The sequence below is a fragment of the Thalia democratica genome, chromosome 4 (assembly GCF_965202585.1).
Source record: "Thalia democratica chromosome 4, ktThaDemo2.hap1.1, whole genome shotgun sequence".
NCBI lineage: Eukaryota > Metazoa > Chordata > Thaliacea > Salpida > Salpidae > Thalia > Thalia democratica.
The window spans coordinates 63,390,756-63,418,080 of NC_139168.1; the positions used below are offsets into that span (position 1 = coordinate 63,390,756).

A 27,325-nucleotide genomic window follows, 5' to 3' on the forward strand; every position below is an offset into this window, starting at 1 on the left:
CACCGCATGGCCAGCCTTGTCTTTTTTATTTCTATCATCATGCTCTTCAACCAACTTCTTTGAGGTCTGAGTCTTTTTTTGTTTTTATTTTACATTGGTACAAAATTAAAACGATTTGTTAAGTAGATAGAAGTATATAAACAATAATATTTACATCATTTAAACTTTAATACATGATTTGTTTGAAAAAGTTTGTTGTTTTAATTAGTTTCGTTTACGTAAAATAAATGATTTTAGTGTTTTAAAAGAACTCTAGTTTTTATTTGAATTACAGATTTAGATAAGATTGAATATATAGTCTTATTTTGTATTTAAAATAATTTGTTTTACGAATACAAAATTTTAATTGCAAACTAAAAAAATAGATAAAAGACTTATGTAATGTAAAATTAAATCGAATCATGCTAATCAACTCTCACAATGTTAGCAAGAATATCGACGTCAATGGATTTTGAACTTTCAACGCAATCAGCATTGGATGAAGTTGTGTTTTCCGTTGTGAATTCGATGACGTTCGTTGACTTTACTATTTTCATATCAGCGTTAGTCGTTGCTTTTGTAAAAAGATTAAATTAAGCGTCAATTTTTCTAACCAAATTCACTTAACTATTTATAATAAGTGGCTTTGGTTTATGAATCTATACTTTCTGTGCATTAAAGAATTAATTCATATCACATTAAATTGAAATGCTTCAAAGCAAGTAGAATAAATCATTTTTGGTTTTTTAAACAAAATGAATAATTAATAAGTTTGAAGACAATAAACAACAAAAGCTTTTTAGCTTTAGAATTTAAAACTACTTTTTACATTTCTTTGACAGTTTGACAGCTGAAATGTTATAAATATGAATATAAATCGTTTATAAAATCAACAAATTGAAATTGCACATAAATAGAAAATAAAAATTAATAAAAATATTATTGAATGATTCATTAAAAACTTTAAAACTACAATTTTATTAAAATAGGAATTTAGTAAATATTGATTACAATCTTAGCTCAATGCAGCATATAGCTACTTATTGAAAACCTCCAAGCCATAAGGTTTTTGCATAAAACTGCTTTACTAATTACTTGATTAACGTTAAAATTTACCCGCTTTGATTTTAATGCTAAAGAAACAAAACTTTTATTAACAATAGAATCATAGTTAACTAGTTCTTTATTTTGTGTTTAGGCCTCTGCAAAATAATTAAACATATATAAATCTCATAAAACAAAATGTTTTAAATACGTAAGTCTAAGAAGCAAAAAAAGACTTTGTATATTTTAAATACTTTTAGTTTGTTTAAACATAACTTGCAAAAACAGACTACAAAGATTTATACCACAGCGATGTTCTTATAGTGTTTATAACAATTTAATTACTAAAACGTATAAAATTAGTAACTAACGTTTTACCAATTGAATACTAGCATAGTAAGTGCCTGTAAAATCTTCAACATAACAAGATATTGTTCCATTTTTCAAATTTTCTTCTTCAACTGTCACAGTAGATTTTGAAATCGTGTAGTTTTCAGTGACTCCAATCGAGAACGAAACACCTTTTTGAATTTACTATTTCAGGGGTCGGCTTAGTTTTAAGAATTGAAAGCAGTGAAAAAATTGTTGTAATAGAATTGTATTTGTAAAAATTTTTAAGCTTCATGGTGCAAAATAACAAAATATTTAACTTTTTTTTGATAATTGAAATCAAACTAAAAACTAACTTTTCATACAATTATTACTTTTAAACAATTAATGATAACTTTAAACATTTTTCAAAACCAACCGAACACGGATATTTTCAGATAAGTGGTATCGGCCATCCGGGGCCTCCTGTCAACCAGGCAGTTGAAGGTCACGCTGCTGTTGGCAACTAGGGTTTGGTTCACGATCCCCCACCCCTCCAAGCTCTCCCCCCTCTTGAATATGACATACACTCGGGGGCGGTAGCAAACGCCGTTCTCGTACACGTCTGAGCGGTTGAGAGACGGGAATTCGGGGTGGAGATTCTCGCTTTTGCTCTTGCACCCCAGTTTCGTCCACCTGGCGACGAACTCCTCGTCGCTCGTTGCTAGGTAACGGGCAAACGCAATGACGTCACAATCACAACGAAGGTTGTCGTTTGGGTGCAGCCCGAGATCGGTGAGGTGACTCAGCCGCGTCATGACGACGTCGTCGTTGCCGGGCAACGTCAGGAGGCGGTTGTTGCTGAGGCTGAGGTGGGTGAGATTGGGGAGGTCTTCGAGGCAGCTCCAAGGAAAATGTTCGATTAAGTTGTCGGTGAGGTACAACCTAAATAATAAATTTGTAGGCTTGGATAAAATTTTAACCAACTAAATCTGAGTCAGTACTGATAAAAGATCAAGTAATGTATGTTTTAAAATTAAATTTATTAAAACTTAGATTTAGCAAAATTACGAACCAAGAGAACATAAATAAGATTCAGTTAGGTATTTTAAATGAATTTGAAATCATTAATTTTAAAATTTTATATCTATTTTTAACTGTTTTTAATTTCAAGCCTTCTAACCAACTTTTTTAATAAGCCAAGATTTTTAAATGCACTTTCATTTATGCTGACTATTTGATTGTCTTCTAGTTTCAAAATAAGAACATTTGGCAGATCTTTAAACATCTGTAATTTTTATTTTACTGTTACATTTAATTTGTATCTAATTCATTTAAAGTTATTTTTTTTGTAAAATTTATGTAAAAAAATAACACTCCATTCTATTAAGGATAATCAAGTTAACAAGTAAAAATAAATATCCTGGACAAGACCTTAAAAAGTATCCGTGGTGTTCGACTCGATTAGCGAAAGATTTTTTCGAACACTAGGTCCAAGGACCAAAAATTTTGAGCAGTTTCTTTTTTGTCCTTAAATAAACAACATATAAATAGCCAAAATAACCCTATTTCTAGTGTAAAAAGTATTGACTTATTTTTTTTTAAATTTTGGTAAAGCTATTATTTTTACGATTTTGTACACATACTTCTTTTTACCATTATATTTGGCAAAACTAAACTTATACTTTTTATTTATTTTTTCATCAAGTTTTATACTTTTAAGAAACTTTAATCATATACTATTTGTGGGCATAAACTAATTCTGATTAAATATAAAACGTTTTGAAATTGAGATTTTATTTCATGTTTAGGGATAAAGTTTATTCCAACAAATTTTTGATCTAACAGAAAATCTTTAAAAAATAAACTTCTTAGAGTAAATAAAACTTGATCAAGTAAAAAAATACTTACATTTGCAGTTAAATTTCTCATATTTTCTTGTCTCAGTCTGAACATTGTCACATTTGACGGAACATCTTTAAAATAGTTTGTGCTTTTGTAACTAGAGCAACTGACATAAAATCCTTTTTCTGTATCCGTTTCTGAATAGTTCTTACAACTGTTAAAAAGAATTAAATAATCGATATATCTTTCTACTTGGCGGGAAATTTGTATAAATATTTAATACGATTTCAAAACTGTCTTAAAATATCCAAATATTCTTAAAATAAAAAAACTATCAAAAACAAATAGTAAAACTAAATAAAAAGTTACCTGCAGTTTGTTAAGCAAGACTCACAAAACTTTACATACAAGTTTGTTAAAATGAACAGCACATGATAATCAAATGACTTCATGTTTAAGAGAATGTATTCTAAGCTGTAATACGCAGTTTTTATTTTAGATAAGTTTGAAAACTATACCTTTAATAATTAAGGTTTTTATATGCAATCCGCTATAACATATTTCAAACAAAATTTTAATTTTGAATTTTTTTTCAAACTGAATAGAACTATAAAAAATAACTACTTTACTGAGAATGTACTTGATTTACCTCAAAAATAAACACTTCATAGCTTTGAACAAACAGTTTTAACTAACACATTTGCTTCTAAACATTGCAAGACAGATCAACTTGTGATTTTGTAAACACATCAAAATACTTGAGAGTTTAAACTATTGATTTTACAAGAAGTAACGTAGCGGCTTATTTAAATCCCTTTTTTTAAGTTATACGCTTTAAATGATGTTTTCTTAGCAAGCTTATTTCTAAAATGTTCTAAATCTTAACTACCTTAAAATTTTATTTTTTTAAAAACTAATCACCGAAATAAATATGCTGTAAATATTAGTAGTTTAATTGAAGTAGTAGACAAGTTTATAAACTTTATTCTCTGTAACGATAATTTTTGGTTCTACTTATTGAATTTTTGATGTTTGTTTACAAACCAAGCTTTTAATTTGAAAACAATATTCTTAAAACAAAAGTCTTTGTATAAATAAGTAATATTATAGCTAAAAGCTAACACAGTTAAGTTTTGCTTAATTTTATAAATATTTTCAATAATTTTTATTAGCATAATTTTGATTTTTTGTAGTCTAAGTTTTATTTTGTAGTTTTATTTTGTATTTAAAGCATAAGTCTGTATACAAAAAATAATCATAAACTTTTAAGTAAAAAACTTTGTAAGTTTTAAAACTAAAGTAAAAAACTAGTATTAAATTGATTATATTTTAATTTTCAGATAAAACAATTTTCAATTCTTGTAATTCCTTACCAATTTATAATTAAAAAAAATTGAGCTCATGCGATCAAAACATATCGGTACTAAAACACAAAACTTTTTATACCCAGCTTTACTTTAAAGTAAATTCTCGCCTAAAAAAAATTCATTAAACCGAACAAATAAAGCGTGATAAAAGTTTAAACAAAAAACAATTAAAACGAACAAAAAAAGCGTGTTAACAGTTTTTTTTTCTTTTTTCCAACTGATTAAGGTAAACAAACAAAAGTGTGAAAACGTGAAGTTGCTTGCATGTTGGCGCGAAGACTTGTGTTGACTTTATTAAATATTCATATTGATTTTCTCTGTTTTATTGTTGGCAACCGACTGACTCTTGGATGGTGTCAACTGTTAAAGTAGAAGTTAATAAATCACGATCAGAATGGTTGTCAATAAAAAAGAAAAAAATCGGTTGTTTTTTCTTTATCGTGAACTCGGAAATGAGCTACTTAATTGACAATTTGTGGTTATGTACGATTAGGTAACATTTTCAAAAGACTGTTTCTCAATAGTAAAACATAAAATATTCAAAAGTTAAGTAAAAAATACATTTAATTAACTATATATTTGTCAGTAAACTATGACTGAGATTCTTATTGACGACATAATAAAGTTTTAAAGTGTTTTAAACTTTATAAGTTTAAAGTATAAATTTAAATAAATTCCTAATACTTTCATTAACACTTTAAAATATTTAAAAATGTTTTTAAAAAATTATTGAACAAAGTTTTAGGTATTGTTTTTACTTTTTAATTTTTGGTAAAAAAAAACAAACAGTTAAAAATAATTTTAGCTACTCAAGGTTCTTTAAGTTAAGGCAAAAGTAAACAAAAAGTGATAATTGGTTTTAATTGTGTTTTTTCAATTTTTTGTACAATTTTTGTTAAAGAAAAACTTTTCCAATGAACTACTGGTAAGTTTTAAAACGTGTGCAGTATTTTTGCTAAATAAGAAAAAATAAATAAATAAAATAATTGAAAATTATGTTCAGTGTTTAATTATAATTGATATTTAAAGTTTGTAAACATAGTAGATTTGTACCACATTTTTACTTTTTTATGTTTCATTTTATACTCTCATTTTTTATCTTTTTTATTGAAATATATATTTTCAATTAGTTTTACTATATAGTATATACTATCAGGTTTTTTTATTAAAAACGTTTTAACGATGATATGTTTCATAACTATTTTGTACAAAAATTAAAAAGATAAATATCGAACAATTAAAATCTATCTTCTTTAAATAGTCATGACTAATTTAAAAAACTTAAATTAATTTCTAAGATAAATTCTTTTTTATTGCACTCGAATGTAGCTCCTTCTTAACAGAAGATGACTCTGCATCCTTGAAAGTATCTTCTTCTTAGGTAGCGACTCTTCTTCTTCTGTATCTCCTGCTTTAGTTTCAATATAAAATTTTAAGAACTTATGTGGAGCAACTGGTTTTTTTTATACGAACTTTTTGCATTGAAACTTTTGTGAGCTCTATCACAACTCTTCTGCAGATCCTATCTAATCTCTATCTAGATTAGCTGCAGCTCTGCTATTATAAAATTTCGAATATTGAAAAATAATATTCTTGTTTAACTTTAACAATACTTACCTTTTTTTTGACTATCATAATTACTTTTAGACCAATTTAAAGCTAAGTTCCTTTGATTTAAAAGAAACGATTTTAGTTAGTTTTAGGTGGTACAGCTGAAGCACGGCCCCATTTATAACAGCGCCTTTTAAAGCTTAAAATACAAAACTAAAACTTTTTGAACATTTTTTTTCTGTTTTTTATTTTTTAAAAGGTTGAGCAACAGCCCCAGCGTTCTACCGCAAGCGACACCTCTGGTAGTAAGTGTTATACAAGTACTTTAAACTTTATAAACTAAATATGACAACGAGTTTTAAAACAAGTTTCATTTGAGTAACGAAACAAGATAGAAAAACCGTGAAATATATTTTTTGTTTCGAATATTCTTACTTTTTCATCGTAAATCTGAAAAACGTATATTGTTAAAGCATGTCTTTTGTATAAACATAACCATTTATAAAAAAAATAGTTTTAAGCTAATTAAATGTACAATTCTTTAAAGTCATATAGACTAGAAAAACTATTTATATAGCTTTATTTAAACTTAACTTTACTGCACTAACAAAAAACGCTTGGAGTTTATATTTTAATGATTTTGTTTTCTACCACTACTCATACTTATAATGAAGTTGTATTAGTGCTAGGTTCAATTAAATTAATTTTAAAACTTAAGAGCATCGAATTATTTTAGCAACTTGATTAACATTATTACTAGTTTATATGGTACTACGTAAAATTTCTTAAACCTTGTTTTTAACAATTTAGACAAAATAACGCTCGCTATTTGATATTCTGATGCTCGATTCTAGACGCTCGCTATTTGATGGTTGATATTAGATGCTCGAAACTAGATGTTGAATTAAACCTGATGATGTGTGGACCATGCGAACGTAGTTTGATGATTGTAACTTAACACACAGCAGAATGTAATATTCATCTAACGCGTATTTGAAAGACAAACGCCGATATATACGCATTGGAAAGAACTTATCTCTTCCGAATAAACAATGTTGTTTGAGAAAATGGAAAAATTGTTTTGAAAATCTTAGAGACTGTTTTTAATTTTACAGCTGTTTTAGTTCTAAAATAAATTCTTTCTCAAAACTATAAAACAATGCATGCCTTTGGCACAAAATTTTTAAATTATTACTGATAGCTGAAAATAATAAAAATAAAAAAAGTTATTAATGAATAATTTGTATACATAAATGTACAAACTTTTCAAACAAGTTAAAATACTTTTTATACTTGTACAAGTGTTCTGTTGCCACTTTGTCAATAAGTATTTTAAACAATAGAAAGTTTAAAAAAAAATTCGAACTATCAAAATTTATTCAACTTGATTCATATAAAAGTTTTAGTACTTATAAAGTTAGTAATTACGATGAAATATCAGAACTTCTAAATACGTTAGTCATAGTTACTCCATAGATCGGCTTTAATTTTCTTACCATAGGTCTTGTAGTCGTCTATTTGACGTGAATGAAATTTATGAGTATTTTAATCGAAATAAACTAATTTGAAATTATGTGGATCAATCGGTTTTCTTTTATACGGATTTTTTGCATTGAAACTTTTTCCAACTTTATCACAGCTCAAGCTATATTGACTGCAACTCCGCTATTACAAAATTTTGAGTAACAAAAAAAATTTTTTACTTATCTTCAGCAGAACAAAACTTTTTTTTTAATTTTTTTGCTATCACAATAGATTATATACCATTTTTAATCTAAATTACGTGGCTTGAAAAGAAAATAATTTTAATTTAGTTTTAGGTGGTACAGCTAAAGCAGGGCCCCATTTGAAACGGGTAGGTGTCAAGCATGCACGTTGGGACAATTTTGAACGTAGGGTCGAATTTGCACAAAGATAGTTTTGCACAAAAAATTTTTGGCACGGCCTCAATTTTGCATGAAAGGTCACTTTTGCTCGAATATACTTTAGCACGGATTTGATTTTTTTTTCTAGATCTTATTTCTTTTAATTTTTAAATTTGTCTAAACTATTACTGTTACCCCTAACCCTTAACAGTTGATAAATTATTTTTTCTTCTTTTTGATGTTTTATTAATTCATTTTTTACTTTAACTTTTTATTTTATTAATAATTTTTACTTATTTATTTTTCTTTTACTATCACTGTTACCTCTAACCCTTACCCTTAGTCGATAATTTTTATTTAATTTTTTTTTATTAATCTGTTTTCTATTTTTACTTGTTTTTTTTTTCTTTTATTTTATTTTTATTTTTCTCTTGTGTAAAAAATGACCCTTCGTGCAAAAGTGGCTTTTCATGCAAAAGTGTTCCTTCGTGCATATTTTACCTTTCGTGCAAAAGTTTTTCGTGCATATTTGACCCGTACCCATTTAAAATAGCCCCAGTAAAAGCCTCAACTACGAAAATAAACTTTTATGAACTTTCTTTTTTCTTTAATTTTATTTTTTTAGGTTGAGCATCAGCTCAAGCGTTCTACCCCACGCATCGTCCCTTGTAAGAAGTGTTTCTTTTCCTGTGTAATATAACACATAGCCATATGTTTATCAAACTTCATCAGGTGCAATGATAGTTTAAGCTAATTCGAACTTCATGAGTAAAACTAATTTTTCTTTTTTTTAAGCTTACATTCAAATAATTCAAATATTATAAACTAAATATAACAACGAATTTTAAAACAAGTTTTATTTGAGTAATGACACAAGATAGAAAAACCGTAAAAGTTTATTTTTCGTTTCGATTCTTCTTAATTTTTCATCGTCAATCTGAAAAAAAAATTCATCAAATATATTGTTTTTGCATAAACATAATCACTTATAAAAAAATTAGTTTAGAGATAATTTAGTGTACAAGGCTTTAAAGTCAGATATACTAGAAAAAAATTATATAACTTATTTTAGAATAAATCTTTTCTACACTATCAAAAAACGTTTCGAATTTAAATGTAAATGGCTTTGTTTTCTACCACTACTTTGTAATAAAGATGTATTAGTGCTATGTTCAACTTACATCAATTTTATAAATTTAGGAACATCGACTTATTTAAAAAGGTAGATACACAATATTTCTTGTACAAATCAATAGTATTACGTGAATTATGTTACCATATTCTTAACAGTGGAAGTGGTGGATTCCGCAGCCTCTGATATGATGTCTTCTTCCGTAACAAGTTCTTCTTCTTCTGATGCACCTTGATCTTCTTCTTGGAAGACATCTGTATCTTCTTCTCACTGGAACGCATCTAACTGGGTGGTAGTAGCCTTTCGAGTATCCTTTTTGGTAGTAGTGGTCTGTGTAAATTTGGTGAAACTCTTTTTGATATTATAAGCTTTTCGTATTATCAATTTTGTTATCATATCAAAATTGTTAACTCAGAAGATAAACCATTTTTGGTAAATGGATATGTTTAAAATTGATACTTTATAAAAAACTTAAAAGCTAAAGTTATATAGTTTTTGTGTCCTTTAATAAGCTAATTTATTTTTTAAACCACACAATTAAATCAGTAATTTTAATTCTGTTAATTCCTTGACTTGTGTACACAAATGTAGTTATCTTGTTTATGTGATTATTTTTTTTACCTGGAATTCTGAGTCCGTTAGTTGGTCCGTATTTTTCTTTTGGAGTGTATGGGTGGTAATCTGTAAAACAAGTTATTTAGTTTTATTTTATATATGAGCTTGATGTTACATCTGCTTCTTTTACAACTAGTAAATTTCTAAAAACATTTTACAAATTTCTATACTTAAAACTCTATTTTATTTTTGTTTTACCCGGGATTCTGAGTCCGTTAGTTGGTCCATATTTTTCTTTTGGAGTGTATGGGTGGTAGTCTGTAAAATAAAATTAAAACTATAAACTAGAATAAGTATCAGTTTTTTACTATTACCTTTTATAGAAAATAGACAACATAGTTAACACGTAAGTTTATAAATAGAAAACTATTTTTATTACATAGTAAAGCAAGTAATTCAAAAGTTAACTATATAAAATCTAAATGAAGTTAGTAAAATTAACTCCTAAATATCCAAGCAAAATTTTCAAATACTTTTTTATTGTAGATTTTAGTTTAAAAAAAAATTATTTACCTGGAATTTTAAGCCCGTTGGCTGGTCCGAACTTTTCTGATGGAGATGGCAAGTCTATAAAAATTTGATTTAATTATAAATAACAAATGTATGATATCGTATAAAACAATACACATCTTTTATAAGAAATTACTAAAGAGAAACATGTTATATATCTCAATAGAAAATATTGAAATGATTTAGTAGCAACTTAAAAAAAATATAGCTTTATTACCTATAATAAGAATAAAATGAAAACTTAAAGTTGTATTAAAAGTTTTTGTGTTAATCATCATTCATTCTTTTTAACACTAAACTTCAAAAACATAGTTGTATATTTATATTAATTTGTAAAAAAAAAATTATAATCTGTGTAACAAGAATTGGTAGCAACATTAACCAAAGAAAACTTTGTTCTTTCAAGTTGGAAACTGTACAACTTTTTACTCTCTTTTAAAATACCTATGTATAAACTACTAGTTGTTTTATTACTTTTTATTAGATTTACCTGGAATAACAATTTCTTCTGGGCATGGGTTTGGGATGGCAAGAGCACATCCGACAAGAGCGATAAGAACAATCAGTTTCATTTTAATATCAGTAAAATGATAATGAATACTTTAAGTTCATGTGTGCAGCGTTTTATACTAAAATTTAACACCAAAAATCACAAAGTATTTAGCAAGGGCAGCATTAATCTAATTCCGGTATCAGAAGCCACAAAGTTAGACTGTGTTTAGTTTTGACAACCGCTTTTTGAAATGCACTAATCATATTTTGACATTTAACTACTAAATCACTTTACTTTTATCCTTAAATAAACAGAAGCGACGCTTTGTTTGTTTAAAGACCGCACTTTCACGTCCAATTAACTGTAAAATAAACAATTATGGATTAAAACCTAAAAGCTATATTAAAACAAACAGTTACAAATATACCAATTCAAATTTTTCTTTAAACGTACTAAACACGATGACAATAAACGCTTGATAATATATTAGATCTAGAACTTAATGAGTTCAATTATTTACATGTATACTTTTGTATTACGCAAGTAGATTAACAAACTATTACTTGAATAAAACAATAAAATAAATGTTTCATGACAAAAATATAGTTGTAAATGCTCTTACACTTTTTATAAGTTTATTTTAAAACAATATTACACATATTTGGATTCTAAGACATACTGGAAAGGTGTTTAATACTTATTTTTTATTAACATGGTTGTTCCATAAAGTTGCATTTTATTTGAAAACAAAACTTCTCAACAAAAATGTACTGTTATCAAAAATAGTCTAATAAGTACTAATAAAAACTTGTAAGTTTTTTGAAGAATGCATAATTTCGTAATTCATTTACTACAACTAAATACAAGTTAAACTAGCTTATATCCATATATATATAGATATATATATATATATATATATATAGACATAATCTTATTTGAATTGCATTCGTTAAATTTTTAGTGCTAGGCCAAAATACTAAAAGAAAAACATTTCATTTGTAAGTTTTTAGTATAATTACTAACTTTAGTACTTTACTATTACAAAACTATTTTATGTTTTTTCTCGATGTACATAGCTGAGTTATTTTAGTAAAGTTTTTAAAGTCTAAGGTTATTTTGGATTTAGTTACATATTTTTTGTAGTATTTTTAGTGAAATAGATCTATTATTGTTAAGCATTATAAACTAACTTTATTATATTAATACTTAATGCTTGAAAATACACAATTTCAGAAATAAAAAAGCTCTTTTTAAACTGTTATCTAAAATTCTAAACAACAAAAACACTTATATTATAGTATAAAATACTGTTTTCGTTTTTATATCGGAGTATTAAACATAAGAAATAAAGGTTATGTTGTATATATTTAATTATTATATAAATTAATCTACCTTAAAACTATAAAAATTAACCGTTGTGTTTATCAAAATTACTTTAATGTTTTACTTTTAGTCATATTGTCATAAATTACGTTGTGTTATAACAATTGTACATTGGAAATTTTGATTAAAATGGAAAGAATAAAAACCTTCCTTTTTCTTTAAAGTTTGTAAGATGGTTTTCGAAATTTAGCTTTAAAAGTTTTAGTTGCCTTAAAAACTTCCATTAATTTTTAGTTATGAACTCATTTTAATTATTTTAAATTGTATTATAATATAAATCAACATTATAGTAAATTTAACATCTAAATACTTTAATTAAGTTGGTTTTAAAAGTGTTTATATAAAATCTAACACGTAATGACGTATCAAAAGAAAGTATAAATAAACTATGTAAAAACTTTAATCTTTTTATTTTTTCTACTTGGTTCTAGTTCAAAGATCGGCATGCTGCAATCCGCGGGCCGCAACAATGTAAACTTTTGAAACTAGCACTAGATGTTTTGGGATCTGAAATAAAAGGTAAACAATGATCTCAAGTACAGTTTACGGGAAGCCTTAATGATAAGAACCTATTAACAAATAGTTTTAAATTTATACAAAAGTTAAATAGCATAATTCAAAGTACCGTATACGTTAGGTTAACTAATAAATAAATAGAAAACCAAAGTTAGTGTAAGTTAAATAACTCTTATTTAAGAAAAATTTAACCTGTTATTGATTGACAAAAAGTACTTTGAATTTATTTTTTAAATCATCTTAAATAATATTACAGCTAGTCAATCTTTTTCACAATGTTGTTTTAGTTAAGTCGATGCTTAACATTACCTCATGTTTATTTGCATCTAATTTGAAACTTTTGGAAAGTTTTTTATTTTAGTTATTACTTCACTTTAAACAAAGTAAAAGAAAATATACAATTTATTTTAGGTTTAGTGTTTATTTTACTAATTAATACATCAAGTAAGTTTTAACGTCTTCATCTTTAAAAAACAATATTTTAAGGATTTTGAGGTAGATTAGCTTAAGGGTGGGCAAAATTTATATTCAGCGGTTCAGATTTACAAAAAACCATTCCACGCTAATTAAAAAATATATACTAAAAAGTTAAAAAACACCCTTTAAAAATATAAACATGCTGAAACGATGGGTTATCCATTACTACATTGTACTACAAAACGAAATTATGAGCACGTTTTAAGTTATTTCTTATAATAATACTCAATGATATTTATACAAACCAACTTTTTCTGATACTAGACAAAAATTTTCCCGCCAGAGAGTGCTGCATTCGGATGCAAGCCGCGGGTTGTGAGTTGCCGACCCTAACTTAGGTGGTCACGAAAAGCTTTTTTTTTTAATATGTATTACGCTAATTTAACTTCAACATCTTTTGATAGATAACTAATTTTTCATCAATAAAAGTCAGCTAAAAACAGTCTTCTCAACGTAATTTGAACACAGCCGAAAAGTGCGTACTTAAAAGAAAGTGCGTATTCAAGTAGTCATAGTATAATTTTAACTAATGTTACTCTCATACTCAATTATGTTGAACTTAAGTAAAAACAAACTTAATTTTCTTAGTAGTTTTGAAAATTTGTTTAATTTTTATCAAAATTTGTTGAGGACGAGAGTAAAACTTTTGAAAGTACTAAAACCCTTAATGTGCAAAAAAATGTAAATCTTTTAAAATAATTATCCTTTAGTTGTTTGCTTATCTGATGACATTTTAAAAGAGTATTTGAAAGTCTTTTACTGTGTTCTAAACATATTTAAGACTTATATTCTAATATATATATAAGTTTGTCTGTTATTCTTGTCTGAATAATTTTTTATATTTTGTGCTATATGCTTTTAAAAACAGCTTTGCCGACAATTATTTTACCTTTTTACTGTTTTTAATTTAATTTCGTATCTAGTTCTAAATATTCAGTCGGCATCATTTTTTTATTCAGTAAAAGTAACAATAATATTTTAATGAATTTTGTAGAATATTAAAAAACTAACTAAAACTTTAAAACCTATTGTTACGTCAATAAAATTTCGATGAATAATTTTTAATTAATTTTAAACTATCTTTTTTAAAACAACACGTTTTAAAAAGCACAATGGAAAACGCATTTATTATAAATGATCTTATGAATACAATGCTGACTGCAGTAGAAGAAAACTTGTCAACTAACAGTTTCAATGCTAGTCAGCAGCAAACTAACTTTGAAAAAGCGAATGAGATTGTTGTACATGATAATGATGTACCAACTCAAACTTCTGAGATTTGTAGTGGAAACAAAACTGAGTCTAATTTGAAAAATGAGTTTGAGTTCTTAAATGTTCCTTCGTTGGTACAAAACGAAAGGAATGACAGCCTTATAACGGAGTATTATGATGAACTTAATTATGTTGATGCTTCTTTCAATATGGTGATTGATTCCACTAAAAACAATGAAGTGGAAAGCAACATTCCTGAAAACGAGCAACAATATGACATTGTTTCTATTGATGCAGCAAAAGACTGTCTAATGTCGTTGAAAACAAAATCAAGCATTAAAGTCTCTACAGAGCTGGGAAAGCAAAGAAACTTTGACATGGGAGATAACGATGCAAAAATTTCTGTAAAGAAAAACAATGAGGTAATGAAACTTGGAAGTGAAATGTTAATTGATAATAAATTATCTGGAAAAGACAAAAATATTGAAGAAGCGTTTAGTTTCAGCTCATTCGAAAGAGAACTGACGCTAGATTATGAAAGCTTGTCTGATGATAGTGAATTTTTTCTCACCAAAAGTCCTGGCATCGAAAGCCACTTTCAACCAGATACTGAAATCTGTAGCTCAGTAAAATCGTCCAACATCAAAACATTGAAGAAGACTTTTGAAGTTAGCAATGAACGAAAGATGAAATCAAAATCTAAAAAGTTCAGATGGTTTAGATCAAATCGAGTTTCTCCCGACCAGCTGCAACCAGAAGTAAAAGCTAAGTCAAAGGCGAAGAGGCTGGCTTCGAGTTTTGCTAAAGGACTGAGAAGTTCATTCAAAAATGTAAGGAAAGCTTACAAAAGCAGAAGACGATTAAATTTTATGGTTTTATGTCCAGTACCTTTGTTTTTTATGCATTTGTAATATAATGCATTTCTTAATAAAACTGATACAACTGGTATTTGTTTCTTTTCTTTTAATTAGGCAATGGATACAGATTAATACTGCTTTTAGTAGTTCATCTATGACAACATCTAAATTCTAAATTAAGAGTTTCTAAAAACAATTTAACACTACTACAATTAGTAGTACTTTTTTTAACTTTATGTCGGTGTACTTTATGTAAGCTTACGGTGAAAACATAAGTAATTTTAAAGTGAAAAGAACTAGTGTAACTAGAGATAGATATGGATTTATAAGAAGATTATCTATGATAACATCTAGTTTAAGAGTTTCACGTCAAGCTAAACAGTACTACAATTAGAAATAAATTTAGTAAAGAAAAGTATAGTGGAATGCTAAATTTTATTTTGATATTTTACTATAATTTTGTTTTGTTACATTTTAATATCAAATCTTATAATGAGGTTAAACAACTTTTTATCAAAGCGTTTTAAATTTATAACAAAAACTGTACGCTTTTTACTTAGTCTACAACTTTTTAAAACCTTATGTCTGTGTACTATTAGGTAAGCTTACGAACAGTTGAAGTATCAAAACAAAAGTGAATTTAAATTGAAAACACTAAAATACAGGTAGATAAGGGTATAGAAGAAGACATATTGTTATCTGCGTATGTAATAAAAGCAGTTACGTGAAGTTTCAAACTTCAACAATTCGAATTCTTAAAACAATGTTTGAAGGGCCAACTAAAAAACTAATATATACTGGAAAATAAAAACACTCCTTAATACTTAAATAAAAATATTATGATGGCAAAAAAAAATTAAAAAAATATAGATAAAAGTAGAAAACTGATATTTACTAAAAATAACCCCATTTTAGTAACTTTTGAAACTTGTTAAAGGTATATCTCAAAAAATACTTAACATTTTTACAAAATAAATTTTTTTTTTCAAAGATTAGTTAAAATATTATGAAGGTAAAATACAACCTTTGATTAGAAACTTGTATAACTTTTTCTAAGTTATGCGTTAAAAGCTACACAGTAATCATTAAGTCTAAATGATTTACTACTGTCACTTTAAAACTTTAATATTTATTCATTTGATCATACAAGATATTAGCCTTTTATTGAAATGCTTTAATTTTCTTAAGAGTTTCAATATAAAGCTACTTTAGCGTGGAATTTTAAAAATAATTAAAAATCATTCTTATTGTTAAAACGAGATTTGTACATAATAATAAGATTAGTTTTAAGGAAAAGTTTTAAAGTTTTGTCGACAAAAATTTTAAATAACTTTCTAATTTTATATAGTAGACATTAAAACAGAATTTGAAACCTGATCGTTTAGTTTTTCTTTATTTTAATATTTGCAATTCTTCGTTTGGCATTTGTATAAAATATTACTTTTAATAATAAATTATTTAAACACCGAATTCGAATGCATTTTAATTAAAGTGTATATGAAACGTAAAGTTTTTTCTGCATATAAATAATTTCTACTAGAGCACCACAAGTCATTAGTAAAAGTTAATAAAGGCAAAATAGAAGTAAAAGTAGTTGTAACAAAAAAAAATACTTGTTGAATCTTTTCTATTTTAAATTAAAAAAAAAAATCAAAACTGACTTAAAGTACCTTGGCGATAAAACATTTGTGCAACTTACTAATTTTAATAATATTCTATAAGAACAACAGTGTAATCCTGTGTAATGTATATGTTTTTTAAAAACAACACTACAGCAATATCAAAGAAAAAAAAATTAATAGTTAAATTAAAAGTTAGCATGAAATATATTTATTTCAGTAATAAAGTTAAACAAAAAAATTTAATAAAATATTAACAAACTTCTGAGAAAAAAAAAGTTGTAACAGTTTTTGACATAAAATGTAAGAAAAAGCGAAAATTTATACTAAAAAGCTAATATGGACAGTGTTTTGAAGTTCTTTTAATTGCTTTAAACACTCAAAAAGACTGATGTAGTTTTTCCAATTCTTTATTGGAGCTGCATGAAGATATTTGCAGATTGGATCTCGTTCCTAGACTTTGAGTTTTCTTCAGTTCAGTTTTCTTTCTTTCGTAGGCTCTGCAGAGTTACGATTTAGTTTTTAAGCGGACTTGAGAACTCGGCAATTTAAAACTAACTTTGTTCTTTATTTTTTATTATTACAATTATACTGTATAACTTATTCGTAAGTTATTTATATAAATAACAAAATTATAAGCTATCTTTTTTAATAATTTTGTTTTAATACTCGCTATGTTTGAGTGTGATTATTTGTCAAATTGCAAGTAAATTTATGTAAGATGATGCTCGAGTGTTAGCTAGAAAATATGAACGTCATTAGCAAAATTTGAAACACAACATTTGCCACTAGTTTAAATTTTCCATCAGTTATAAAATTCTTACTTTTTATATCAAGAATCTACATTATTTTTGAACAAAAGTCACAAAAGTACGGGGTAACACATGTTTTTTTTGTTTTTTAAATGTTGTTTGTGATTAGAGTTAATTAAGTATTATACAATATTTAAATAAATCTGAATTTTTTAAAAGTTTGCCATAGGCTTGCTACTTATTTTAAAACGAAGTTAGCCAGTGCTACACTTAAATAAAGGCCTCTATATGTGTCTTTAGTTTTTGACTTCATACTATAGCATGACTAAATCAGTTTAAATAAATGAACAACTCAAAGAGTTTAAAATATAACCTTAAAATTTAAATAAGTACGAACCATTTTTTTTAATAATTGTTTTGTACTGTTTAGTAGGTGTGTAGACCAGTAAACTAAATACTATAAAACATTTGAAAAAGGAATTTTTGTAGTGGAAATAACTTTTGTTGCTAAATGTTTAACAACTAAGCTTAAAACAACTTTAGCTTTTTTACGAAAATAAGTAATATATTTTTTGATTCTCAATCAATGAAGTGTTATTAAAAGTATCTCTTAGGTTCTATGTTTATTGTTTTTGGTAAATGTTTAAATTTTAAGTATGTTAATTATACAGTATAACTAAATTTCCCTATTTTTTAAATAAAGTTAGTGTATTTAAATAAAAGAAAATTGTAAACGAATACTTAAATTAATCTGTTTGTATTAAAGCCTAAAAACTACTCAAAAATAGCTTATATAAAAGATAAAATTACTAAACTATAATTAAGTCAGCTTTTTTCAGTCTACAGCAGGATTTCCCGAAGTGGGTGTCATCGCCCGTTTGTTAGTAATTTTAGCAGGCCAGTGGGCTGAACAATAAATTGTATGTTAAAAAAAGAGGAAAACTAGTAAGTGGACAACTTAACTTTTAATTGATGTTTCCAAAGTTTAATATTTTTAATCGATTATTTTCTAATCCTTAAGTAAATAAATAAATGAGTATGTTTTTTTAGTTAGCAAAACGCTACAAAGTATAATGTGTTAATCAAAAATTTGAATTAGCAAGCATGTTTTTTTTTAATTTTGGAAGCATACGTTATTTGATTCTGAATTTAAATTGTTTCTTAAAATTTGAAAATACATCGGCTATTTAGAGTTTGAAATCTTTTTTATTTAAATTCTTTAGTTATATAAGCGCTTCAGTTTGTTTTAAACTGAAAGCTATACAAAGTTTTTGTTTCAAGTCTTTTTACATCGCCCTTAAAAAATAAAGTGTACAAAATTATTGAAGTGTTATTTTTTGCTTCTAAAATTGCATATTGTATAAGTTGTTGGTGCTAGTATTAAACTAAAATGCAAATAAGTTATTTTCCTGTGCACAAACTATTTTTTTAAACGATTAAAAAGTATATGTTATCTGAACAGTTTGGTTTTGGTACTGGTTTTAACTAAAAAATTAAAAAAGGTTTATAAATTAAATTTATTAATTTTCGTTTAGCTCATCATCAGAATAAACATGCTAAAAACTAATAACATTATAGTGTAATTTTAGTTATAAACAGTAATTTTGAAATACCTAACTATAAAATGTTACGTCACAAAGCATAAAAGTCTGTTAAAAGTGTTTAAATTAGAGTTTTATTATAATTATGAATTTGAAGTTGTTTGTAAGACGAAACTGTTCAACAAAAAATATCTAAGATAGTAGAAATTTTACCTGAAACAAAATTAAATAAAATGTACATTACAAAATTACGACAATAAACGACAACAATAATACTAAAAACACGCTATTTATAAAGTTTTAAATTGTGTAACTATATATGCTATCTGTTGTAAGTTTTTTCGAGCTGTATATTTCTGTTAAACTTGGAAACACTTTGAAGTTAAGATATTTTAATTAATCTTTGTATTAACATACTTACTGCAATAGAATACCATAACTAGAATTTTATAATTTTATATAAAAAATACAAAGAAATTTAACATTATAAAACACAGGAGTTTAAAAGATTAAAAATTCAAGTGTTTATGCCATTGAAATGATTTTTATTTAAAAGATAAACGTTATTTCTTGTTATGCATATTCGAAAAAGCTAAAACGTAAACAGAAAAAACTAGAATAAAAAGTTAGCTTGTTTGTAATAAACTTGCTGCATTGATTAAAAAGCGATCACTCATAGATGTGTCATAAATTGCAGCGGTGACTGTTCACTTTTACTTCAAGCAACTATTTTTCTTCTAATGTTAAGAAAAAAATATTGTAATTGTTAGGCTTTTTTTATTCAGAATAACTTTAAAATGTTATGCTTATAATTGTACTTCTAAAAATTCTCAAATGATATACTTCAAAATATAATATACATGATCACTTGAATAAACTGAAGTTTTAAACTAAAACAATAAAGTTTTGTATCAATTACTATAAACATAGAAACATGTATGCAATATTTTAAACGTATTACAAAAGCAAAAAATATAAAAAAACCGAACTTAAGAGTTTAAAAAAGTATTTGAATCGAACACTGACCGATGTATGTATCTTATATGACAGTTTATAAAAAATTTTACAATGTGAATCAAATAAGAATGAAAGTCAAAGATGAAAATTCACCTTTAATTTGACTTTTTAAACGTTCTACTCTTTCAAAAACTGGCATATGAAAAACGATGTGTAAGTAACGGCCCAGTTTTTAACCGCACCCGTCTCATCGACCGCAATGGCCCCGTCGGAACCTGTGTCGAAATTCACTCCCGTCACTTTTGAAAAATCCCCAACAACTTTCCCGTACTCAGTGGTCAGCTTTCCGTTTGCCTTTTTCATTCCTGTCCACGTCATACCAGAGGCTGTTTGCCAGATGTTCCCCAAAAATTTTCTGTAAATAATGCATTAATAGCCTCAACAATAATAGCTTTTTCCTGTGAATATCAAAAATCAGGATATTTTTCAGGCTTTTCTAAACTTGATTTGATAGTTTAAGAATTTCGCACCTTCTGTTAGAGACCGCCTTTCATTCCGTATTTAGTTGTTCAATCCCTTAATAGTTAGTTATTTCCCCATTATGACGAAAATCACTCCAATGTCGTCAGGGTACATGACAATTCAAATTCTGACAATTCATATTCTTAAAAAAATTGAAAAAGCCACAAATAAAATAGTAATGTACATTTGTCAAATATAAAAAATATTACTTATATACATATACACTACATATGTATTTTTTACTTTCTTCAAATTTTTATTGCTTATTGAGATATAGTCTTTTAGATATTTTTTTAAGAATTTGAATTATCAGAATTTGAGTTGTCATGTAACCTGTTGTCCAGTTTGGCGAAACGGTTTAATGGTTTAGTTAGTTTAATGTATAAAAAATGTCTTCATTACTTTTTTTGTAACTTTAAAATTCATACAGCAAGAAGGCGCAACATCATAGACAAGTACAATATATTTTTAACTTACTTTATATGTGCTTGTTTTTAGTTAATAAAATAGTTAAATTCAGCTAATAATTTCTAAAGTTGTTTTAAAGCAATTAAATATGCTGGTTTTTTTTTTGTCATATACTAACATTATAAGAAAATCTTGCATTTAATTAAAAAACTGCTTTGTTTTGTAATAATAATAAACTTCAACCTGTGTTTCTTGACTCGAAAAAAAATAGTTCGAAGAAAAACAAATGTGAATGAAAATTAACTGCTAAATTAAACTAACAATCTTGAGCTTTTATCCTTCCAATCTTCGAAATTAGTGGACATGGCAAGAAAGCCTTTATACTCACTCTTACAATGTGTGCTCGCATCTGCGAAATTCTTTATCTGTTGCACAATTTCGAAAGTGTAGACTGGCTCTGAATAATATAGCAGATATTGCTGTTTGCAATTCAAGAAACTCTATTTTTACATGTTACAGTTTCAAATCTTCAACGAAGGTTTGTTTTGTAGAAGATAATTATAGTTAGTTGGCTTAACTTAAAAATATTGCTCTATTTCCTGAAATGTAACGAGCTTATTTAAATAATAATATCAGTGCAAATTTGATATTTTATTCTCTACCAGGCTTCGATGGCTAAGAAAAATTACGACTTTTCAAATATAATAAAATAGTAAACTGCACTTTAGTTACTTAAGTTAAGCGCTAGTTAGCACAATATACTAAAATTTGCACTGATTATATTAGTTATATAATTATGGTGGTAAATTTTAAGTTATTATTTAAGATACAATTAACTTAAACATAACTATTTTTAGATTCGTTTCGTTTTATTAGTTTATTTATTTATTGGACTTTCTATTAAAGACTTTGTCTTTAAACTATTGTCTAACAAAAAACAGTTTTCTAACTTTCATTTAACTAATATTAAAAAAATATAAATGTATGATTTTCTGTTTTAAAACTTACATTGTTTTTAAGTTAAACAACAAGTTAAAACAACTGGCTAGAATATTTAAACCAAGTCTTACAAACCTGGTGCAACAGTTTGATCGCTTGTATTATGATCGCTTGTATTATGATCGCTTGAAACTCCCAATGTAAGAGCCAGGCTCAGAACCAACGCCAGTAGGCAGACAACGGAAACAACAAGGAAGACAACAGCCTGCTTTTTCTCCATTTCTTTTTCAAGTTTAAGCTTTTTTCCTGAAATAAATCGTTCAGGTTAGGCTTTGTTGACCGTGCTAAGAAAAAAAAAACAGTACGTTTTTATCTGAAGATAACCTTTTTGAATGAAAATCAACCGATCTAAAGCTAAGTCAAAATTAACTTTTTAAAATTTAGTTATTCCTGCAAGATTAGTAGTTTAATGCAAGCTTAATCATTAAAGACTAACTTATTTTGTTTATGCTGCATAAAAATACGTCACACAATGACAAATACATATGTAATAGAAAAGTTTAGTAATACACTTATGTTGTATGAAAACATTTGTGTTTAAAATAAAATAAATTCTATTATTTTTCACTTTTATAACAATTTCAAAGTTATTAAAAATAAATGTCAAATTATTATTAAAAATGTATAAATAACATACTAAATCTTTTAAACGCTTTTTGTAAAGTAATAAATTTAGAAATTGCATTAACGTGTAGTACTAGAGCAGGGGTCGGCAGCCTTTTATAAGTCGCGAACCATTTTTTTGTGAATAAAATGCTCGCGGGCCGCACTATATAGGTCTTCGCGGGTCGCAATTTTCATATAATAACTGCAATAATCACCACGATAAATCTATTTTAAACTGAAAAAAAGCTTTAAAAAAGCACTAGTAATGAGTTATAGCTTAAATAACAGCCAAATTTTATGCTTTTACCTCAAAAACTTGTATACTTATTACTTTAAAAAAGTATGATTTTAGCTGGAAAATGTCTCGCGGGTCACATATTTTGTCTTTGAGGGCCGCATTTGGCCCGCGGGCCGCACTTTACCGACCCCTGTACTAGACTGTCGTTGTTGTGTAAGTGGAAATAAAAATTAAGCACGCAGTAAAAATAATTTGTTAGTTGGATTTTTTATCAAATTAAATAAAACTAACAGAAACTGACGCAGACCGACGTAAAAGAATGACGCATGCGTGAGCAACAGTGAGTGGCTTTCGTTTGCTTGTTATTTGCTTCTTATTAATATCAATTAAAATTTCGCTTTTAATGTTTTAAAAATAATTTACTTTTTTAACAAATTGTTTAATGATAACACGAACCGTAAACGAAAGCATTTATACACTTTATTTAAAAGCACTAGACATCACAGCAATATTGAAGATAGCCGAATGAAATACTGGTTATACTTTAATTTGATTGACTCAATTTAATTGAAAGACAGAAACTATAACTAATTAGACTTAACTGATTGAGTTATTTGCACAACTTTCTTCGAAATGTTTTCAAAAAACGAACATTGTTTTAAGTAACAAACACAGTCTTATTTTAAGTATAAGGTTGGCTTTTAAACATCCTTTATAACATACAAAGTTAAATGTTACGAAGTCCTAATACTATTTGATTTAATTGATAGATTTGATCCTGTATTTTTTATTTAATTTCATCTAAGTTTCTAAGTTTGTCTCCTACAAGTTTTTCTTTGATTTTGATACCTTGCTTTAATACAATTTTAAAAACACAGTTTATATACTATACGATGAGTAGGTGTTTATTTTACACGTGGGAAAACTTTTGCACTAAAACTTTTTTTTCACGATGACACTTTTGCACGAGTGGAAAATTCTGCACGGCGTCACTTTTGCACCGAGGGTTATTTTTGCACGGTGAGTTACTTTTGTACGGCGACTCTTTTGCACACAGGGTCACTTGTGCACGGCGTCACTTTAGCGCAAGTATGCACTTAAAGAGATACGCATCCGCGTAAAGTACGCACCTTCATTAAGTACGCAACCGCGTGAAGTACATCGTGAAATTTACTGTTTTGTTTATTTCAAGATTTAGTGCGTAAGGCGTAACTAACGCGGGTGAACATTTAACCCGGCTGCGTACCTCTTCAGACATTAAAAAGTGTTTTTGTTTAGTGTAAAATATCTATATAGAAAAGGAGTCGGAAAACTTAGGTAAAGTGTGTCTCATTAGTTAAAGACTTCCGTGATATGAAGTTGGTTTGAGCTTAAAAGAATTTTAATATAACTTTACAAGTATGCCTCTTTCTTTTGGTTTTCTTTTGCTGTTATTTAATTTACGATTACAGTAACCTCTCGCTTATTTACGCACATTGTGTCCACATAAAAAGTGCGTAAAGATATGCGAGATCGTAAAGAAACGAGAGGTACCAAATATACTCACTAAAATGGCTGTTTTTTAATATTGCTTCTAGTTAAAAGCAGACTGGGCACTTTCCCACTTTTAACAATTTGTTAACTTTATTTACAAATATGAAAATAACAGATAAAACTATACATATATTAAAAAAAAGGATTTGAATTTCTATGAAATAATAACACGAGTAAAAATAATTTTACTATTTTAATAATAAGTAGAAAATATCTTTATCTTTATTTATATGTGACATTTATATTCTATTCTACTTAGCAAGTTCAATTTATAAGTAAGCATTTCTTTACAATTATAAAATGGTGTTTATTAATATATAATGCAAGACTGCTGTATTATTTCTTAGTGTTTTAAACTGTCATTATTTCATTATAATTTCATTATTAAAAACAGTCATGTTTATTTCAGAATTTTGATTTAATCTCTTATTGTTTACAAAATTTCTGATATACTGAGGTATAACTAAATGTTTATCAATTAGTCAAGGAACATAAATTCACAAAGTCTAAAGATATAGAGAGGTGTGTTAGCATTCAAAAACATATTTTAATTTAAAAATATACATTAAACCTAATTTGTGACAATATTAAAAAAATTAAAGTTTTAATTTTCTGAATTTTATAGAATTCTGAAATGCGTAACTAAACGAGAGTGCGTAATGTCACGAGTGCGTAAAGATCCGAGATGTTACTGTACTTAATTATAGATTGCTCTGATACCTTTTGTTTTATTCAAATCAAATTTATCAAGAATAAATGCTTTTTAAATCATTAATGCCTTAATTTACCAAAACCTTAAGCTCTTTTGTTTTGAAAGCATTACACAAGTAGTTTAAAAGAAATATTAAAAAAAAAATTACAGAAAAACTCCTTTTAAGTTTTAAGTAATTTAAATGCCCAATCCGTTTTAACATTCCTATATAAATTTGTAAAATCTAGTTGATCTAAAAAGGAAGGCATACAGTTTAATTATTTAGACAACCTTATTTTACCTTTTAAAAGCCTAATCCCATATATGTATTCATAATGATTTGGTACCAGGCAACTTAAACTATAAAAGTTGAAGTGACTTTACTCTAATAAGTTATTGTGTTTATAATACTTTTAATGAACTTAAAATTTGCTTGTAATCCACATCGGTTAGATTTTTGTATTTCACAAAAACAGTTTACTATCAACCTCCATACTTAATTTGTTCTTCAAGTTAAACTGCGTTCAAAATAAGTTGTTTTATTAAATGATAGTTGTGTAATTTTATTAAAAAAAAAAGATTAAAGTTTTTTTTAATAAGTTAATTAAGTTCAATGTCACTAACTGACAAAGTCCAAATTCAAAGAGTAACAACTAGTAACAAAAGTATTTCAAGTGTGCTACACTCTTTGGCACAGTTAGTTTTGTAGAAAGTTAAATATCTTAAATAATTAAATCGTTTAGTTCAGATGCATTCAATATTGCTATGTTTCAAAGCTTTTATCTAGAGGTCAGTTATAAAAAAATCTAAAATTTGAAATTGTATACAGTATGAGGTTAAGTTTGTAATCGTAATGAAACGCTAAATAAAGTTTAAATAAACTTTTTTTTTGAACAAAACTTAGCTTTAGTTTTGTAGTAATTATAAAGCTATAATTTTTTTTTGTTACTATAAATTATAAATCAAAATATAACAAGTTTTTTTGAAAATTAATTTTACAAGGCTTTATTCTCACAAGAAATGTAAAACCAAAGAATTCATCAATTTTTGAGAAAAAAATAGTTTCATTGTTATTCGTACCTGTAAACTTATTTTAATACTAAAAATTTAAAAACATATTTGCATTAAAAACTAATCAGCTAATTTCAAAACATTTTTTGTTAAGTTCATCCAAATAAGTTTAAATTAGATTTAATGTTAAGAGTAATGTACAACTTAACTAGTTAATTAATTAAAACAAGATAATTTTGTTTAAAAAAATTTTTAAATTTCATTCTACTGAATAAAAAGTAGTTTATAGTTTCTACCCAAAACATTTAAAATTTGAAGTATTTTAAATTATTCATTAAACTCTAACTGTGTTTATCTAAAAACTTAAAGTAAACGAAAACAACTGAAAATTATTAAAATGCAAAGCCATATTGCCAAGTTTTTATATGAGTGAACAACTGAATAAAATTTCAAGTTAAACAAAAACAAACCTTATTAAATATAAGCAAAAAGTTAGTAACTTTTTGGTTATTTGAAATTAAAATATTTCGGTTGGTCAGCTAATTTTAAGCTTAGTACATAGTTAGTGTCTAAAAATTGTTAAATATTCAAAATAATCGCTTGATTTTATTTGTGTTAAAATCTTCATTAAAAGTTTGAAATACTTCAAAGTACACAAAACCTGCATGATTAATAACTATACAGATAAGAAAAACTTCAAGCATAAATCAAGAGGTAATACAATTATGCATATTTGACCTAAATAAATTGCAAATGCAATAAACATCTAATTGTACCGAGTTAATAACCTTTTAAAGTAATCCCAATCAAAATGAAAAGTTATTTTTTTCTAATAGTGCTAAGTTTCAAAAAAAAAAGCCGTAAAACACTTCAGTGATAAAAGCTCAAGTAATCTCAAAAAAATCAAATAGAAATGCAATATATATATAAACAATCACAGTTATGACATTCAAAATAAAAGATCACAGTAAACTCTTTGGCATTTTATCACAGTGAAACTTTCTATAATCAAAAAAAATAATAGCATCTCAAAAAAATCAACTAGTAACATGATTAAACTAATAACAAAAAGTTAAGAAAAACTCGAGTTGGAAGACTTGCTGAACTTGCGTCTGAAAATATTTTCCGCCTGGCCTCCTACCGCCGCGTCCTCCTCCTGCAGGGCGTCCGTCATCATCTCCTCGGCCTCCTGCTTGATCAGCACCATGGAGCTGAACTTGTCGACGAACACCTTCTTCGCCTGCTTCCTCTCGTTGCGCTTGAGGAAGGCGGCCTTGCGCTTCGCCTTCTTCC

General features: G+C 26.7%; 1 protein-coding gene across 2 annotated transcripts in view; it reads right to left on the bottom strand.

The window, feature by feature from the left end:
• Positions 1-8,802: 8,802 nt before the first annotated feature.
• LOC145835304 (uncharacterized) overlaps positions 8,803-27,325 on the bottom strand; it is a 171,681-nt gene continuing 153,158 nt past the window's right edge. The window contains exons 5-8 of one of the 2 annotated variants that reach the window (XM_082942874.1): positions 9,906-9,965; positions 9,714-9,773; positions 9,237-9,422; positions 8,803-8,897 (exon numbers count right to left, since the gene is read on the bottom strand). In XM_082942874.1, coding sequence (XP_082799000.1) covers positions 9,244-9,422; positions 9,714-9,773; positions 9,906-9,965 — 299 coding nt within the window. In that variant the 3' untranslated portion in view covers positions 8,803-8,897; positions 9,237-9,243. Of the gene's footprint in view, positions 8,898-9,222; positions 9,423-9,713; positions 9,774-9,905; positions 9,966-27,325 lie in introns of both variants that reach the window. The other variant, XM_082942875.1, reaches the window with a different exon arrangement.